Consider the following 20,373-nt stretch of genomic DNA (forward strand, 5'->3'; position numbering starts at 1 on the left):
GAGCCCCTCTCCTCCTTCGTTAGATCGTTAGCGCTCGCAGTGAGAGCGGGTGCTGCCGTCGAGCGCACGCTCAGTCAGAGCCCCTCTCCTCCTTTCGTTAGCACGCTAGCGCTCGCAGTGAGAGCGGGTGCTGCCGTCGAGCGCACGCTCAGTCAGAGCCCTCTCCTCCTTTCGTTAGCACGCTAGCGCTCGCAGTGAGAGCGGGTGCTGCCGTCGAGCGCACGCTCAGTCAGAGCTCTTACGGAGAACGGTGCGAGAGAAACAGGTTGGATGGATGAAGAGATGGATGGAACGTGTCTGGGTCCGCTGGGGAAGGTTAGAGTTTGCGGAGGTGTGGTCAAGGCCCCACTCCTTACGTGATTGGTCTGCCGCCCCTGATACTCTGTTCATAGGGGTTGGAGTGTGGCAGCCAGTGTTCTCTCCTGCTGCTTTTTTGTCTGCACCAAAACCGTATTTTATTCGATGTTTAGCACTGCATCACAGGGTAAGATGTGTGAATGTAGATGCGTACAGTTGTACTTGACCTTTTGTGAGAGTCAGGATAATTTCCCATATTATTGTCACTTAGTCTTGAAGCCGTTATGCTTTTGTTTTGGAGAGTATTGTGCTACTGAATTTTATTGGTGTGGCTTGAGACTCTGCATGGTCAGATTTATCTTTGTTTGTTTGTCTGTATGTGTGTGTGTGTGTGCGAGTATGTGGGTCTGTGTGTGTTTGTGTGCGTGCGTGCGTGCGTGCGTGCCTGTGTGCGTGCGTGTGTGCGTGCATGCGTGTTCCAACTCTGAATCTTCAGTGAAAATACATTGGAATTTCTGGCAGTGAATTGCACGCTCTGGTTAATGGCTGTAGTGATGTAATGGATATTAATAGCAGGGAGGACCAGACCAATTGTTATTAGCCCTCCCTGTGGGCCACAGCTGAGAAGGTTTAAATGGAGGGAGCTGCAGAACTAAGGCTCTCCTAAATGAAGTCCTAAAAATACCTGGGAGTGCATGTGCTATCACCACAGAAATGAGAATCGATGTTTTCATCAGTGTAAGACAGCACTACTGAAGTAGTGGCTCCTGGGATAGCATGTGTGGGAAGCAGTGGCTCCTGGGAAAACGTGTCATAACGGCAATGGAACTCAACTGAAACATTTCCAAGTAGGAAACTGTCTGTAGCCTAGCTGTGCCAGCAGCCTATTAATGACAGTCCTGCTGCGTAATGGCTGCCTGACTCTTCTTATGCTTTATACACGTGTTACTGTATTCTTATGCGCTATACAGTACGCATGTTACTGTGTTCATATGCACTATAAACGTGTTACTGTATTCTTATGCGCTATACAGTACGCATGTTACTGTGTTCATATGCACTATAAACGTGTTACTGTATTCTTATGCGCTATACAGTACGCATGTTACGTGTTCATAGCACTTAGTTTACTGTATCTATCGTATACATACCATGTTACTGTGTCAATGTCCCATAAGTGTCATTCTTTAGTATCGTCTTGGTCAAGTGCTGATAAACGTTATGTATTCTTAGCGCTATCATTTGCATATTGTTACTGTGTTTCTTGCATTACGTTCACTTATTCTTGCACTCTACAGTTACTGATTTTATCTTCGTATTACTATGGTGTTCCATATCATTTGACTGTGTGTGCTTCTACCTTAGCAGTGCTGTCTGTTGCTACTCATGATACCCGTTTACCAAACTGTCGTGTCAAGTTCCAATTATTTTAAGTCGTCTGTGCAAAACAGTGTCCCTGATAATAGATATTACATCTGTAATAGCCGGTGCTTGTACCATACAGTACTTACGGTTCTGTATACATAACTCCTGTACCAGCTCAAACTAGGATGTCGCACCCCTAAGCTGTCCTAGCAGTGCGTGCAGTCAACGGACTCCTCTGCCGTCAAACAAGCTGCCGGACGAGCTGCCCCGCACCAGCGTGGTCATCGTCTTCCACAACGAGGCCTGGACCACCCTGCTGCGCACCGTCCGCAGCGTCATCAACCGCTCGCCGCGCCACCTGCTGGAGGAGGTGGTGCTGGTGGACGACGCCAGCGAGAGGGGTGAGAGAGAGACGGGACGAGAGAACGAGAGCAAAAGACACTTACAGGGAGAGAGAGGAAGAGAGGCGAAGAGATGTGGAAAGAGCGAGGAGGAGGGGAGAGAGACATTGAGAAGATGAAAGGAAAGAGAGAAGTACAGGGAGAGGAAAAGAGCAAAAGAGACTTACAGGGAGAGAGGGGAAGAGATGCAGAAAGAGGAATGAGGGAGGGAAAATGAGAGAGACATTGAGAAGATGAAGGAAAAGAGAGAAGTACAGGGAGAGGAGAAGCAGAAGAAGTCCTGAGTCTGTAATTGACATCTACTTCAGAGGACAGCTTTCATCCTAGCCATTCCACAAACAAAGACCACCACTCTTTCAGTCCCCATATAATCACCTCATTTCCCTACACCGATGTACCCACTAGATTGTCTGGCTTAATCTCTCAATGGCTCTTAGACAGAATAAGAGCACGGTCAAAGCATCCTAGAATGGAGGCAGTTGTGTAGATACCGCCTTTCGAGGACTTTTAATTTTCATAATCCACTGGTACCGAAAACCAGGAAATTGAATCACAGCCCATGCACGAATGTTCTCATGGCCAGGAAAGGGTGACATCATACCGTGTCTACAGCATGTCATTATGGTAATTACGTTGATTGGATTCGGGCCCACTGAATAACACTGTTTACTGTAAACAGTTCTGGCAAACAGCTCGGTTGCCATTTCCAAAATGGCGCTGTATCCAAACTACATGTGAGGGAAAGAAAATGGCCTTTAAAGCATGACCTTTGCAGGGTGCGTACTGCTGCGGGACTGTCAGCAGTATGCCCAAGCGTTTTTGTTTGTTTGTCGTTTGTTTGTTTTCGGGATGTGTTTTTGACGCAGCGGAAGCCCGGCGCGCAGGTTCGCGTTGAGGCGGCGCGGGCTCCGCCAGCTCTCTCTGATCTCATTACGGAAAATGAAGCTTCGGCGTCGGCCTAACGCTCCAGCCAGTCCCCGCACGGGGCGCCGCTCCAAACAGAACAGAGTGCCTTAGTTATGCATTCAGCGCTCGCCGCTTGAAGCGCTGTTTGTTTTATTAATAAATGAAGAAGGTGGGGTTTATTTTTCATGTTGTTTTCGTTCTTAGCTCCGGCCCTTTGGCTGTTTGGCGCACAGCGATTCACCTGCTCTCATTATTAACATTGCTCATTTTTATGTACACACTTTGCCGGAAGCAGCAACAGACAACCTCCTCATAACAACATGCCGATTCTGTGAAAGCATGTAGACCAGGCCAGAGTCTCAGTGTGCACTTAGAGAGTGGGGCCCAGAACAGAGTCTCAGTGTGCACATAGAGAGTGGGGCCCAGAGCGGAGTCTCAGTGTGCACATAGAGAGTGGGGCCCAGAGCAGAGTCTCAGTGTGATCATAGAGAGTGGGGCCCAGAGCTGAGTCTCAGTGTGCACTTAGAGAGTGGGGCCCAGAGCGGAGTCTCAGTGTGCACTTAGAGAGTGGGGCCCAGAGCGGAGTCTCAGTGTGCACTTAGAGAGTGGGGCCCAGAGCGGAGTCTCAGTGTGCACTTAGAGAGTGGGACCCAGAGCAGAGTCTCAGTGTGCACTTAGAGAGTGGGACCCAGAGCGGAGTCTCAGTGTGCACTTAGAGAGTGGGACCCAGAGCGGAGTCTCGGTGTGTACTTAGAGAGTGGGGCCCAGAGCGGAGTCTCAGTGTGCACTTAGAGAGTGGGACCCAGAGCGGAGTCTCGGTGTGTACTTAGAGAGTGGGACCCAGAGCGGAGTCTCGGTGTGTACTTAGAGAGTGGGACCCAGAGCGGAGTCTCAGTGTGCACTTAGAGAGTGGGACCCAGAGCGGAGTCTCGGTGTGTACTTAGAGAGTGGGACCCAGAGCGGAGTCTCGGTGTGTACTTAGAGAGTGGGGCCCAGAGCGGAGTCTCAGTGTGCACTTAGAGAGTGGGGCCCACAGCGGAGTCTCAGTATAGTGGTGAGAACATGGGTGTTCGGCTGTTGTGAGAGTTCGGGCCCAGGACGGAGCCTGCTTACAGTGTGGGAACCGAGCTGCGCCATTAAGGCCCTCCTACAGCGCGTGGTGACAGTAATAGATACTCCCAGCTGGAGCTGTCACTCAACAGCCTACAGCAATGTTAATATATGCACCTGAGTGATTAGGGGCTTTAAAGAGCCCCATCAGGCCGATTGCACCCTGTAATTATGCTGTCTGGTGGTGGTCTTCCCTCCCCCGTGAGCCAGGCCCAGGGGGCTGTTAAGAGAGGAAATTGGAACCCTCCAGAGCTTTCTAAAATGGTCATTATGTGCCCTTCAATTCACGTAATCACTGTCCTTCTGTGTAGCTACCATTAAATATAAAATGAGTGAAAAGAGAAAGATGGAAAACAGTGCATGCTCGTCGACACATGACTAGATTAAATTGTAGGGCGCTATTTTGCTGCTTGTCAGCATTCGGGGTCAGTCCGTTTGAAGATCATCGACCCTGGGGTTGGTATCATGGTTAGGTTTCAAGGTGCCCTCTGCTCTGAGTGAGGATGCCTGAGGCGAAAAGTAGGGGGCGCTGCAGAGTCCATTTATTGATTATGACTCTCTTTCCCCAGCTGGTGAGCTTTTAATCCTGTCCTCAGGACACCGTGTCTGTCACACGCTGTACCATCAACCCCCAAGAGTGTGACCAACTTTTTTTTAAACCCCACCCCCAGAACACCCCCCCCCCCCCTTTCAATTTGCTGGCCTTGCCGTGGCCTGCCTCTGTGTACGTGCCCACTGACTGGTGGACTCCCCCGGGGGTGTGAGGGCGAGAGCAGTCAGGGTGTCACCCTTCGTCTCACACCAGCTGGGGGACAGCAGGGTGTGGGCGGGTGGTGGGGTGGCGGGGGGGGGGGCATGACGTCCTCCAGCCAGCGGCGCCTGACCCACCCTCACCCCCACCCCCCCTCCTGGGGAAGGGGATTATGGGAGTGCACAGTGGGCCGGCTCTGCGGCCTGCCGGTGTTCTCATTCCTCCTGACCTTGGGTTCTCTCGCAGTGCAGGAGGTGGGAGACGGCCAGAAAGTGCTGAATTTTAATGACTTAGAACTCTCTCCTTTTATTTCTTCCTCTCGCTCTCATGTTTGGCATTGTACGGCGTGAGTCATGCACTGTAGACACCTACCAGGGCTATGAGCCTGTTCTTTTTTTTTTCTTCTTTTTTTAGAGGGCGGTGGTCATAACTGTGAAAGGGCTGATTCAAGATCTGACTAACCCAGCAAGGTCGTTTGAATAATTATTCATATCGCTTCATTTAATAGGAGTTGGCTGCTGGGACTTGGGTCATATTGGCCTGGCTTTTGTAATTTAGCCAGTCATCCATCAGGTTGTTTTCAGGTTCCTTTACTCAGGGTTTGACATACTCGCTGGAATCCTCATGCACTCCTGGCTGTAGCGCGAAGTGGTGGATGTTATTTGGCATCTAGATTTTTCTTTATGGTGCGCACAAGGTACAGTCTGCTTGAAATGAAGTGTCAACGTTGGGTTTCAGAACTAAAATCGACCAAAATAACACTCCCACTCACGCCAGAAATGAATTTCTCATTTTGAGTCATGTTTTCTTCAGTCTGGCTGTACATGGCAGCCTGTAAATTGTTTAGTCATCTCGCTGGCTGGTTAACCGTTGGCTACCAGCTAACTAAATGTTACTAAACAATACAGACATGATATGAGAGGCGCTAAATGAAAAACCTGCTAATGTATTAAATACATCTGTGTTACTCGGCTAAATCGTGGACACACAGCCATCTGCAAACGCAGGGCTACATTGTGTCTTCCCCAAATGTAAATATTGATTCGGATTTGTCTGCTGCTTTCTGTTTTCAGCAAATCAGATGGAGCAGAAGGATGAATACCTCTCATTCCACTGCATATCTTAATGTCGTAAAAATGTTCAAATGTCAAATGGAAATGTAAACATAATGAAACGGTACTGAGAAAAAACAGGTACTGTACGTTGAAGGAAAAAAACAGGACGGAAACAAACAGATCATCCTTTTCCAGATGAAGCAAGTATTTTACTCCTGAAAGTAGGTAGGTAGAACAAAAAAAATGAAATTTTGAATAACAGCCCAGGCCACAGGGCAATGCAGCTGGCCTGGCTCAAGGACTCTCCGTGTATGGTGGCCCATAAAGGTCAGTTGACAGCCACTGGACATTATTTCTGGTTCACCCTGTTTCTCGACCGCGTCATGCTCAGCAATCCCGCAGCGCAGAGGACGGTTAATTGGCTGTGAAGTAAAACCGCCCATTATCTGAATGGCTCTTGCCCTTTCACTCACTCACAGAACCGACAGGACCCAAGTGGAACTTACTTAGGAGTGATGTCACAAGAGATGGGTCAAGATTATCCAGTCTCAAGACCTCGAACAATCACTGCAGTCACAATTTTCAAGTGTTCTTTTAGCCAGAAGAAAAGTACTTACCTTTTCCAAATGTATAAACAGGACGATAATATATATGTCATTTTTATGGAAACCTAAGTATCTCTGAACTGGAAAGTTAGGGACTGGGGGTAGTTGTTCCTTTTTTAATGTATATTCACAAGTTCACTTTTAATAGACAGCCCACTAAACGAGCTTACATTAGCATTTAGCTAGCTTGCAGTACATGGAGAACTGTATGGAAAAAAATGCCCACTCACAGTCAGTAACAGAAACGCAACCGAATCGGGGGTCGGTTGGGACCAATTCAGTTTTACATATACGAGTCAGTAGTACTCTATCCCGGTGATATGGGCATCACTTCCATTGCCTACGGAGTGGGCTCTGAAGTTGTCGATTGGGTCAGTCAGACGGGTGATTAACTTGCGCTGTCTGGGGAGCTGGCTCTCTAGGTAAGCAAGCTATTCACATCTGGCTCAGTTTAACAAATGTCAAAAATCTCATTTGAAGTTTAACTGACAAGCAGGCACATTAACATTTTTGTATAATGAGCCGGTTTACCATCACCACTGACTGGTGGAAAAAAAACGTTTTATGTAAAATCGCTTGACATTAATGATATCAGTAACAAGGTCTTCAGTGACTAATATCTAAACTTCCAGCAGTGAGCTTTCAGTGCTTTCTCGGCACAAAAACTCAAAGTGAGAATCTCAAAGGAGCTCTTTTCTTTTAGGTGTATGTGCTGAAAAGAAAACCCTGAGAGACCCTTGCGCAGACTGAAAATGAACCTGCCACCGCGGGTTCTGCTTTTGACTGACACAAAGAACCTTCCAGGGACAGCTGAAATGCTCTCTATTGTCACCTGAGTTGATAGGTCTTGGCTTAGACCAGGCCCATTAAAATGGGTCTGGGATTCCAGGCCTTCACAATGGCCATGGCTGTACTCAGGATGGAGAGATCGCCCAGAAATGCATCCCTGTTATGTCCTTTGTACACCCACGGCATCCAGAGACGCTTAGATCCGTCTTCCCTGAGCAAGCCGGCACGGTCACATGATAGCGCAGCACGGAGAGGCTGGGCGCCTCGTTCGGCCCAACGCGAAAAGGCTTCCACGGAGGGAGTGGCAGGGGTGGAGCTCTCGTCCAATCCCGTTTGAAGGAGTGAAGGCCCCCCCGTGCCACCTGGCCAATTGACACGGAGGGGACTCCGTATCGCCCGCCCGCCCGCCCCTGTCTTATCTCAATTTCTGCGCGCCAGGGGAAGGTAAATATTGAAAGTGCAACACTACCCACTTCGTGCCTCGTTAGAAGGGCTGTCAGGAAAGATTAAAAGAGGAGAGGCCGCTTTTCCAGGCCCGGGCCTCGCTGCAGATCGGCTGTGTTTGTTTTCAGAGGGGCCGGCCGGCGGCACGGAGCACCAGTAGGGGTTCTGTACACACGACCCATGAGCCGTGGGTTCAAGGCCCGGGAGGAAAAGTATATTCCAGTACTTTTTTTATAGGAGGAAGAGTTTCACACCAGCGGAAGATTTTATGGAGGGCTGTCTGCTTCACAACAGCAACGGTGATTGGACGACCACCACCACGGAAGGGCCTGTCTGATGCTGGGAATGGCTGGCAATGGCGACCACCAGGGTGGTCAGTGCACGCATGGTGGTCCACACCACGCGTTCAAGATGGCTGCCGACACGCCCGGCTCCGCCCTGAAGTTCTTGGCTAACCGAGTGAGCGGTGGAGTACCCTTGTAAGGAGTTGTAGTGCGTGTATCCCATTACATCGCAGAGGCTCTAAATGTTATGGCACCACTGGGTGTCTCTTTGCTTCCAACTTAATGAGATAAGACAATATGATTGGCTGTGACATTCAGAGGCTGTGTTTCTATTAAAGCGCTGGAGCGTGTAATCAGAGGGGCTGTAAATCACTCGCTCTCATTATGTACAACAACACGGCAACATGGCCGCCTGTGTCGAGGCCTGGGAGCGGTGGGCTCTGCTTTCACTGTCGTTGACTCGCTCCCTTTCGACGGGAGGGGTTCTGCTTTTGCTTCGTGGTCCGACGTTCCTGTTTTTTATTTTATATTTCTTCCAGTTTTTATTCTCTCCTCATCTGGAATGTGCAGTCATATCTGTAAACCCGTTCCACCATCGCAGCATCGATGATGAGTGAATTCAGAGGAGCGCAGGCACGCGTGCATCTCCCCCCTCAGCGCATTCGGCCTGCCGCCATTTTGTTTCTTTCTCGCAGTCTATGGACCGCCGTGGCGTCCAAGGAGCAGTGTACTGAAGACTGCAGACCCCCCCGAGGAGTCGCTCACGGCAACTGGAATCTTCCCTCACTGGGCAGTGCTAAGCGTCTACCATCCACTGCCGTCACCCGGTCGCCGTAGAATTCCAGACCATGGGGCATATTGCTGCGCTGAAACAGTGTTTGAGCGGGATGAGCTTCCTGACAACCCCAGAACTGAGCTACTTCAGGGTCGCAGGAATCCACCAGCGGAGCGTATCTGTCGATCTGCGTTCACAGCAGACATTAGAAAAGATAAACACGGGGACAGTCGCTCGGGCGTTTGGCTGAGCTTCGCTGAGCACTGAGCGGACGGAGTCCCCATGCGGGAGTAAACGCGGTACTTTCCCACCCGCACGGTCTCGTACACTCCCTCCCTCGTCTCCCCCCTTGCCTCCTGTTTGGAATTTCTAATTTAATTGTAAACCGTTTTTCAAGGGGTGCCTGTGAATTCCTTCTAGACTGCTGAGCGCTTGGAACCGTGTGAGAAACAGGTGCTATAAATGCAGCTCTTTTTTGGGCGGTTATTCATGCCTACACAAGCGTGCGCACGTGTCTTTAGAGCCCCCTGGAGCACATGCACCCAGGCGCGCGGAGCTCCAGCCGAAGAGCGCGCTCCCCTCGCTCCCCTCGCTCCCCTCGCGCCCCGCGGTCCGCTGGAGGAGCTAGCGCCCGCCGCAGTGAACAAGCGTCGCTCAGCCGGAAACCTGCGGGCGCCTGGCCGGTCGCTAGGGGAAGCTTAGCGACGCGGCAGCAATCAGAGCGAGTCTGCGGCGGATCTGAGCCCGCCCGCCGCGGCGGGAGGGGGCGGGCCGCGCCCCCGCTAACGCGGGCTCCCGGTCGTCGCGGCGCAGCCTGCGCTTGAACCCGAGGCGTCTGAGCTCTCGGGCTCGGCCCGTGCTGTGGCCCTGTTCTGCGCCGGGAGAATGAAAGGGGAGGGGCTTCCGAGGGCGGGCGGTCCGAGCCCATTTGCGAGATAAGAATGCGTGTCAATCATCCAGAGTGGCTGAAGAGTTCCCCCTGGCTCTGAAGTGGGCCCGCCTTGTCCTTTTCGACAGGGGGGACAGCCGGACAATCCGGCTCCCTTATCTGCGCTCCGCAAGCGCAGGGGGCATGTGGGGGTGGGGGCGGGGGCGGAACAGAGAGACGCACGTCCAAAACCCCCCCCCGCCCCACCTTTGTGAGCACACAGAAAGAAAGGAAGCGGCGCGGGGTTGGATTGAGCGCTCCAGACGCCCCCACTCCTTTCTGCATCTGAATTATTTATTTCCCCTTCATCAGGGAAGACAATGGCCGCCACTGTCCCGCTGCACATTGTGAATGATTTTGTTTTTGTTTGCCGTTTGATGCCGGTACTCTCTCATCTCCTGTGAAGCATCTCATTAGCAAGAAGCTATGCTGCTCCAGCCTTTTACCACCAATCGCTCTGTGTGCTTCAAAGCCCATTTAAACACGAGGACGCAGCCAGCGTGCAGGTCCGTATCACTGGACTTCTCTGCTTGAGAGAGAGAGAGAGAGAGAGAGAGAGAGAGAGAGAATGAATGAATGAATGTGCATAACTGTATATTTGTTGCTTGTGTGCCTGCATATGAGTGTATTTTTTGCGTGTGTGTTGGTTGAGTTCCTCTGACTCCCCTGGGTTCAGACGGAGTGTGAGACTGTGCCTGTGTGTAGGCCGCAGGGCGGGGGGTCCCAGGGAAAGAGAACAGAACAAGAACAGAACATTCCACTGACACGTCTGTCCCTTTATCTGCATCCCATTTGGGCACGCGCAGCCTGGCGCTACAGGGCATCGTCCATGGCATGACAGCCAAGGTGCTGTAAGCTTTGGGTCTCCAGCCATTTGTGGACAGTACACGTTTTTTTACTTTAAAGTGTCAGCTTTTTAGACAGACGCACAGGGGTCTAGTCCAGGCTGGTGTCGTCCATGTCATAGCGTTCTCATTTAGTCATGGTTTCTGGTCTGGGACTGTGCTGGTGAGAAGGCGTATGAAGCCTTTGTTTGCTCGAGCCAGTGGAATCATGGGAAATGTGCATGTGGGGCCAGCGGGGACAGTGATGGAGTCATCGAGTTTGTTTTCCTGCCCCAGCTGTTTCTTAAAGAGCAGAGGGTGTTCTCTTCCTCCTCGCTGTTCCTGACAATGAGGCCCTGTCCCCACACCCCCTTATCCATGTTCCACGGGCCATCCTGCCATTTCGGCTCCAGAAACGAGCGACCGGTTGTGCAGTTTCTCGTTTTCTGAGGCCCCCCGCCTGCTCTGGGCGCGCATGCACGCCGCATAATTGAGCAGCATGGGAAACGCACTCTGCATCGTGCTGTCCGTGTCACAGCCTGGCAAGAGCTGGCCCTGAGAGCTCGGGATCCCTGGGATGATGCCATCAGCCTTCACTTTGGCTTGCCTCCATATTTACCTGTATGTACTTTTTTACCCAGCGGACCTGACTGCTGGGTCGGTACACGCCGCCGCTGCCGGCGCGCTTAGGGACGGAGGCGGTCCGCCGCGTGCCAGTTCCCCACTTTGCGGTTCCGTTGCCTCCGCTCGCCGCTTAGCTGTGCGAGACGCACTCCTCTATAATCACGTTTCCACATAAAGGAAGTGGCCGCTAAAACTGTGGAGCACCCCGCCAAGTTCTCTGCTATTATCACCTTTCACGCAAGCTTACTTTATACAGTATGTGCGCAAAAAAAAAACCCTCAGCACGAAACCCAGGTCTGAAAATCGCCTTTAACGTAGAAATCGCCCACGACTGTACCGTGTGGCGGAAGCTGAAAGCGAGCGTTCCGCGGACGCGTTTGGGCGGGGCGCTCGTGAAACGGGGGCTCTGCGGCTGGGGGCGGGGAGCAGATCGGGCTGCCGAGCGCCCCTCTCCCCGCGGTGTGAAGGTGAGCTTCCTGACCTGTGAAAAGCAGTGCCGGCAGGGACGCTGAGCAGATCTACAGCCGCGCTCTTAATTAGGCGTAATGAACCCGATAAATCTTTCTGGCGTGCCATTTTGTCATAACTATGACGAGTTGGAGGAGAGTAAGTGCAATGCGCCCAGTATTTGAGTTAGTACACATCCCTTTACGTGTATGAATATGTTTATATGTGCATAGGGGTCATTGACATGATGTGTATATTATGAATGTTGTTACATTTAAATGAATACGCACAAGTATTAAGTGTTATGTACGTAATTGTACTCCTTGATTGGAGCACAAAAGTGCGTATGGTGGCTCTTGGATAGATTGAGGGACTTTTTGGCATTTTAAAGTGCAAAAATGTCATTCAGTGTCACTGTCTGAATGGTGTTAATAAAATGCTAAATACGACAGCGAAGCTATGAAATAATTGCCGCTGTGGATTCTGATGGCTTCATTCTGCCTGGAATGTGGAGAGCCTGCCCCCTGCCTGAGGAAGACCTGGCCGCAATTTGGAGACCATTCATCCTGGTGATTACTTATTATCTGCATTAGCAATGAGATTTTAACATGATTTTTTTATTTGGTTTTTTTTAATGGGAATATGTCACCAAAAATCTGATTAGTAAACAGGGGGAAAACAGCGGGATCTCGTGTAAATGAAAAGACAGCGATGGCACGAATATAGAAACTTCCCTCGTTGCCGTAAGGATTAATGGTGTGTGTGCTGGACTAGTGAGCGTAGGCGTAATTCCAAAGCCTGTTGTTTTTGGGGATCCCTTCTGTTAGTGACCCAAAAAAAATAACAGAGATTTGATTTTCTGTTTAACAGACCCAAGGCAGGAGTGTTGGGAAGGAGCATTTACTGTAATGGAGCCTCTTGAGCAGCCCAGATTCAGTTCGTTGTGGGTCATTTTTTGTTTATCAAGTCAATGAAATTTTTGTGTGGTTTGAAGATACAGCATAAGAGATGCTATTGAGCGTGTGAAGAAAGTTTTCCTCTCACTGCTCACACTCCATTTTCAGGCTTACAGTTTTGCTGGAGGTTGTTTTGCCGTATGCTAGAATGTGAAGTGAATTTTCGAAACCTCTTCTTGTTTTGTTTTCCTGAGTGCACTGGACTACCTGCAAGGTGGAACCCTCCCCTCAGGGGGAAATCATCATTCTTATATGATCTTATGCAAGCTTTTCATTTTATTTTAGTTTTACTCACAAGCATTTAAGTGCACTATTTACACATTTAGGTTTGCACTGTGTGCACACAAACACACGTAGATACATACTATGTACTTTACATAGATGCCACATATTTTATAATGGGATTAAAGATTATCTCTAACGAAGCAATTAATTTCTCTTTTTTCTGTGTTAAATGGGATTTGCGCAGCTATTCGCGGTGCAGTAGATTAGGGAAGGGGGGAGAACGGAGTGGCGCTGGACGGAGTGGCGCTGGGTGTAATCTGGACGGAGTGGCGCTGGGTGTAATCTGGACGGAGTGGCGCTGGGTGTAATCTGGACGGAGTGGCGCTGGGTGTAATCTGGACGGAGTGGCGCTGGGTGTAATCTGGCATGTGAGGATTTCTCAGATCGCGGAGGATGAGCGTCGGGTGATTGACAGCTGGCCCGTGGCCCAGGGGGCCCGGGAGAGCCGGGGCTAGCGGAGGGCTCGGGGTGGGGGGTGGGAGGGGAGGCGCTAAGCCCCGGGCCTTTGTGATGAAACGCTGGGCTCCGTGGGAACCAAAACCGCCGTCCTGGTCCGGACCGCGCTGTCTCGGGACCGCTCTCCCTCGACCTCGAGGCCCGGCACCGCTAACATCCTCTTTGCCAGAGCAGGCGATAGCCGGAGCCTTAGAAGCGTGCGCCATCGGGAGTCTGAGGAGTTCGGCCTCGGAGTTTAGAGTTGATCGGACGGTTTGAAAGTGATTTCTGGGGTCTTTTTGTTTCCAGCACTGACGGTTTTTGTGTGAGGTCCTGACTTCACTGGAGGGATAGTTTAGTGGAGGGGGGGGGTGGTCGGGGGTTTCTCGATAACTGTTCCTTCCGTCGCTCTCGTGAAGTGATTTCAGGCACCGTTGCTGCCGCAAATAGGAAACCTTCGTCTTTCTGTTGTGCAAAGCGTTCCATTACCGTCAAACTACAGAGGCTCTCCGTGGAGCTCGCTCCACCGTCCCTCTCCCCGCGCGCGGAGAGAGGCGTCGGCCGCCGTTTGAAGCCGCGCGGAGACGGGCCGGTTGCTGGCGCGGCTCCTCGCTCAATTTAACATTCTCTCCAAACGAGGCTGTTTCTGGGCTTCAGATGGAGCGCGGAGAGGGGAGCCGCTCGCTGGTCGATGAATATTAATGTGGTTTAATTTAAAAAATACACTGCTTTAATTCAGCACGGTAATTAGATGGAGATAGCTGTGACAGTGAGCGTGTGCGTGTACGCGGTCGCTTAGAATCCTCGGTCGCCATCGCAGACAGGAAGCTTGCTTCGGTTTGCTTCTCTGACCGAAGCTCCTGTGAAAGGTGCCAGTGGAGACTGTCGCACACCCAGCCAGACTGGAACCTCAGTGTGCGTCTCCATTGGCTCTCAGCACTGCCTCAGTCCCAGCTTGGCTCCGGTGCATGGGCACTGCACAGGCTCTCATCTTAATTCTGTTTGAGGGCAGCGCGTTGGGGAGAGCAGCGTCACCGCAGAGGACCGGCCGCCCGTACCCTCCCTTCATCCTTTTGGTTTTCCTTGATGTGTCGTCATTCGTGTTTCTCAGCCACGCCCCCCCCCCTCGATTCGTTAGCACGATGGCTTCTTCTTCAAGGCCTTGCGCGACCCCCCCCCCCCCCTCCCCTCGTCAGTCTCCATAGAGACATCACAGGTGGTTCAGCTGCGTGGCAGATTAAAGGGCGCCACGCTGATGGAGTATCTCTCGCTTCAGCGGCCGACCCCGTGGCAACAGGAACGGGGGGGGGGGCGGCGCCTGACATTTGGGCTGCCGTGCAACGGTGCGCCGGGGGTGGAGGAATGGGGGGGAGGGATCGCTTTCTTCTTCTGGAAAGCGACCTTTTCGCCGGTCCTCGGTCGCTGTGAGGAGCGTTGGGCCTCAACGTTTCGTCTCTCGCCCCGTGTGCTCGTGAGGAGGAAGGCACCTTCCCCAAACGGCGGAGAAGACCTGACCTCTGATGAGCTCTGCGTTTCACTGGCCGTGCGAGCAGGGCTGGAACAGGAGAGAGAGAGAGAGAGAGCGCCGGTAAGATGGCCGCTCCTCCCGCCCACGCCCGTTTCTCTGTGCGGGGGAAGCGTTCTCTGCGGCGGGGAGAGGGTGGGTTTTTAAATAACCCTCTTTACGCTCCCCCTGCCTGCGACGGCCTGTCTATCTCGCCGTTAAAGCAGAGCGCTTTCTGACACCGCCGCTTTTGACGGATTCCCGTCTCCGTCCCGCCCCGCTCTCCCCCGCGAGCCTTCGCCCGTATCTCCGTCGCCGTTAACCGCGTGTGCGCCGCCGGCTCCTGCGTCCGAGCGTCCAGAGCCGCGCCCCGGGGAGCTCTCCCGTCTCGGGCTGGGCCCCCGTTAAAACAGCGGCGGCGCGGGTCGGTCCGCTCGCCCCTCACGCTCGCCCCTCACGCTCGCCCCTCACGCTCGCCCGTCACGCGGCGGCCTCTGCGTCTCAGCTCCTGCCCGGAAACGGCCGCCCTTCTGTTCCAGACCGAGCCGTTCTTGGACGCTGTTCCCGGCGTGTTACTGAAAAATGTGTCACAACGTGGGCCTGACAGAAAAAGGCCTGGCCAAGCGTCAAGGTTATTCACCAGGAGGCTCGAGCCAGGAAATGCAGAGTTCGTCCATGTAAATATGCTCTGTGCCATTTATCATTCATAATTATTCCCCAATTCAAATCCATTCAATTAAATTTTATCTGCATGGCACTTTTTACTTTAATTCACTGAGTTCCTGTCCTCGTAACAGTAACATTTTAGAAAGTGCAATTGCATTAAGTGCCCTTCAAATTCCACTTTTGCAGTACTGGCAGTTACCACACAGGGAGATTACCTAGAGATTGCATGTTATTTTGGAGTTCTTTGACAACCTCAGGCAAGAATTCAGACGGGTATCGGTGGGGAACAGAATATTCTGTTCCCCCAACCTTCCAGTGTCCACATTTCTACATGCCGTGGGCACCCCTATCTCTGACCAATCCTTAATTCAGTCTCAGCAAGCCCAGGTTCAGAGCGTAAGGTGTAGTCCCTCAAAGTGAGCAAACCCTCTCAAACTCCTATTGAACCCTGAGTAGCCTTCCCGTTCATTCGGTTTTGATTGGTTTAGTCCAGATATGTGCACTCCTTTGTACGTCCATACCCTTGCGTAAGTAACTCACTGAAGACATGAAAGTACATTCCTTCAAAATTTCTCGAGAATAAAAACACAAAAAATCAAGACTTCTTTCTGTTGTGGTGCTCATCCATGCAAGACAGACATAACAATGCCATAAGCCAGACATGCATGCAGTATTTGATTAATAATCAGTTTTTACACGTGTATTCCAAGCTAAATGCTAAATGGCTCTCGTTTGGAAAAGTGTACGGTAAGCAGGCTATTGGCCGACAGCCCAAACGAAACCTGTTTTTACACACATAACACTTAATGCTTGTTTGTTGTTCATAATGAGTTTCTTCCCTTTTCTATTGTAAACCTAACCCAATGCTTGTTTGTAAAAATAACAAGCAGGCTAACGGGCCTCTCTTCCCCCGTGTGGCAGACTTCCTGAAGAGGCCGCTGGAGCAGTACGTGCGCAAGCTGGAGGTGCCGGTGCGGGTGGTGCGGATGGAGCAGCGGTCGGGGCTGATCCGGGCGCGGCTCAAAGGCGCCTCGCTCTCCACGGGCCAGGTCATCACCTTCCTGGACGCCCACTGCGAGTGCACCGTGGGCTGGCTGGAGCCCCTGCTGGCCCGGATCAAGCTGGACAGGTACGCCGCTCCCTCGAGCGTTAGCCACACCGCCCCGCGCACGGCGCACGCTCTGCTTTCACCTCGCGCGGGAAATGATGCGTCATAGATGGTTCTCAAGCATGAGTGTTGCACCTTGTCGAACCTGTGTTTTGTGGTTGTTCCAGTGACCTCGATATGCACTTTCGTACGTCGCTTTGGATAAAAGCATCTTTAAATAAATGTAATGCAATGTAATGTATTTGAAGTTAGGTCCCAGTAGTGCTTGTCCTGGAGCGACCCAGCCCAGCACCGACCTCAGACCCGGGAGTAAGAGTCAGCGGTTCCTTTTTGGCAGTGTTCAGCCTCGTCAGCCATTTTGGTTCTTGCGTGCTGCTGTAAAAGGAGGCACTGCTGTTAAATGCGGACTTCCAGTGGGTGACCAGCTCTGCCACACTGAATGAGCGGTTTGCTCTCTTTCCTCATTCGATTACTAAAGGCTGTGAGGAAGATGTAAGTGGTGTGGGTGGAGGTTGGCGTTAAGTAATACAGAGGGAGCTTGTTATCTCTACCCCTGTTGTTCTCCTTTCTTTTCTTTCTGTTGTCATACAGTGTTTCATCATCTCTCTCTCTCTCTCTCTCTGCTTTTCCGTCTGTACTTTACTCTCCCTCTCACTCACTGGAATTTCCCCCATTTTTGTCCTATTACTGTCATTTCTGTACTTAATTTTGATTGAATTCATCTCCCTTTCTCACCACTTTACCTCTGTCCCCCCTCCCCTCGTCTCTCGGGTGCTTTTGTGTAAGAATTACCCTTGCACCATAAGTCACTCTGCTCTCTTTATTCTCCCTTTCTCTCTCAGTCCTCCACCCTTTTCTCTATCTCTTCTCCGTTCTGTCCTGTCCTTATTTCAGTTACTTTTCTTATTTCTTTTTTTATTTTCAGTCTCTTTCAATTATTTCAAACCCACTGTCTCTTTCTCCATCTCTCAAATCATCTCATTCTCTCTCTCCCCCGCTCTCCTGCTCTCTCTCTCCCCCTCTGTCCTGCTTTCCTTCACTCTCTCTCTCACATGCTCTCTCTCTCTCTCTCCCCCCCTCTCTCTCTCCTGCTCTCTCTCTCTCCCCCCTCTCTCTCCTGCTTTCTCTCCCTCTCCCCCTTTCTCTCCTGCTCCTCTCTCTCTCCCCCTCTCTCACTCTCTCTCTCTCCCCTCTCTCTCCTCTCTCTCCTCTCTCTCTCTCTCCTCTCCCTCTCTCTCTCTCCCTCCCCACCCCCCACGCCCCCCCATGCTGAGAGTGATGGGAGCCCATGGGAAATCCTGCAGTGTGTCAGCGGAGCGTTGTGTCCAAACCCTGGTATCCTGTTTCAGGCCGAGCCCACCAATCCGCCGGCTCCTCTTTCTCTGTTTTCCTATCCTATCAGGAGCGGGTCGCGCGGGAATGCCTTGACCCCGCCATCATTAGTCTCCCCTAACCAAAACACGCCCCACACCGCAGCTGTCAACGGCCCGCGCCGTGGGGCGGGGGGAAGGGTGGGGTGGGGGTTTGGGGGGCGGTTGTGCTGTCCGCAGGGTCAGTCCGTGAGAAATGACTGCAATCTGCACTGACATTTCCTTTTTTTTCCTCTCCCATAAACCTCTGTAAAAGGCTTTCTCAGGCCTCGGGCTCGGCTTCAGACTCCGCTGCCCACAATGCACTGCATAATTCTCTCCACCCACCGGTATTGAGTAGCTTCCCTCATGGGCTGAATTACTGACATTCTGAGAGAGAGAGAGAGAGAGGGAGAGGGGAAGGGAGCGAGGGAGAGAAAGGGAGAGATTGCTTTTGTCATTAAATTACCCTGATATAGACACCGAGGCCTTACCTGTACATTTTGAATGCTAAATCCTGGGCTACTGAAATGCACCATGGGAAGCCAATGCCCTGGCCAGAATACGTTTCGGCACAGTGCAGTAATTTACTATATATACTATACTATATACATTACTATATATATATATATATATGCATATATGTATGTACATAGTTTTTTATATGTGATTTTGTCCTTTGTACCTTTTCAGCTATTTTTTTTTTACAGGAAAAGGGGATCAGAACACATGTTAATTCGTTAGCTTGCCTTCATGGTGACAACAATCAGCGATTTGCTCTCAATTCACACGCCATTTTGATTTAATTTCCGCTATTTGACAGTGCTGACTTTACCTCTTAACAAGTCCACCGTTTGCACACTACAACAAAAGGGCGCAGCGTGTCACAGCTCCGCAGTAGTGTTGACGTCGTTGACAGCGTAGGCAGATTTACAGACGTTGTTTTATTTGGAACGAAAGCCTTCAGTGGAAAACGTTGTGCTCTAAGGTGCGCGGGAGGACTGGAAGGTGATTTACGCTCGAGCGAACTGCGTCGCCTGACGCTGACTGAAACGTGGCTACGGGCGAGCGTGCTCACGGACACCCAGGCTGCCGGTCGCCACGGTTTCCAGGGCAGATGGTCCTTATCAAACGCTGAGGGAGGCTTCAAACGCTTCGCCGGGGGGGGGGGGGGGGGGGGGGTGGAGCTTGGGCAGGTTGAATATCTGATCCACCTTCACGCCCTGCTGGAAAAAGAGCTATTGACACAGACTAATGAAATAATGAGAAGTGCCTTTGAACTCAAAGCAGCTCTAAAGGCATCAGCAGGCTAAATGGAGAAGTTGAGACGGCGAGGACAATGCGGTCATCACCGTCTGTTTGTTTCACTGTGAATTTACCGGAAATTTCGCACCGGATGATTTTAAGTTATAAAAAAAAAAAAATCTTGTGATTTCAGGGACCACACGCTTGTTTTTTCTCTCATTTATCCTAATAGATGTTACCTCTGTAGACCAATATGTTATCTGGAGTTGTAATCCTCTGTAATATATTCTGCACACGATCATGCCTAAGATGTCCGGTTCTCTACAGAGCGTTTGCCACCAGGTCCGTCAGCGGGACCGTCAGCAGCCGCAAGGTCGCTGAGCGAATCGCTCATACGTGTCCGCGGAGATTCAGCGCCTTTCGTCTTCTGTACGTATCATCACGCCATCGCGTGGGGCGAGCCCAGCCCTGGCCGCGCCTCGTAAAACACGCGGACGTCACAGCGCGCCTCTTCGCCAGCGCGAGGTGATCGGAAAGAGCGATTAATATTTGCGGCAGCGAGGGCCCCTCTTTAATTAGTTTCCAGCACGGAGCGCACCTCAGAAATTGCCATAGGAAGGTCGCTGTGAGTCACGTCCCCTCCCACGGATTCGGCGCCTGTTTGGAGCTTATCGAGCGGTGATTCTCTTACATGCGGTGTTTCTTATTACAGTAGCGTGTTGAGTCAGTCGTGGTTATTCTGCTGTGAGAGTTAAGAAACCTCGGTGTTTGGACAGAGGAAAAAATAGACACGGGGAAATGAGTTGGAAATGAGTTATCTGCAGACATTAGGACAAGTCTGTGTGTGTGTGTGTGTGTGTGTGTGTGTGTGTGTGTGAATACTGACTGTACGGCTGCACTTTTGGCATCTTTTTAATTCTCAATCAATGTAAAAACAGAGATGGAGAAGCATCTGGTTATTGGAGGGATGCACTTGACGTGCGCTAGAAATCAGACCAATCAGAAGCCAACTGGCAACTCCTGGGTTTAATTGACATGAGCTATGGAACGTGCCTCCTGATTCAGCATAGGCCTTAGCAACGCTCAGTAAAACACCAATGATTACTCTGCTGTCAGAGCACTGCCAGGGTAGTGCTGGAGCTGTAGATGAGATGCATCAAATTTCTGAAGTGAAGGATGGCCTCTGTATTTTTCACCAGTCGTTTTTTTCTTTCTTTTTT

General features: G+C 51.3%; 1 protein-coding gene across 1 annotated transcript in view; it reads left to right on the plus strand.

The window, feature by feature from the left end:
• Nucleotides 1–1,921: 1,921 nt before the first annotated feature.
• Nucleotides 1,922–20,373, plus strand: part of LOC135257147 (polypeptide N-acetylgalactosaminyltransferase 1) — a 54,741-nt gene continuing 36,289 nt past the window's right edge. The window contains exons 1-2 of the mRNA XM_064339606.1: nt 1,922–2,063; nt 16,373–16,580. Coding sequence (XP_064195676.1) covers nt 16,438–16,580 — 143 coding nt within the window. The 5' untranslated portion in view covers nt 1,922–2,063; nt 16,373–16,437. The remainder of the gene's footprint in view (nt 2,064–16,372; nt 16,581–20,373) is intronic.

This window comes from Anguilla rostrata, chromosome 1 (genome assembly GCF_018555375.3).
Source record: "Anguilla rostrata isolate EN2019 chromosome 1, ASM1855537v3, whole genome shotgun sequence".
Taxonomy (NCBI): Eukaryota; Metazoa; Chordata; class Actinopteri; order Anguilliformes; family Anguillidae; genus Anguilla; species Anguilla rostrata.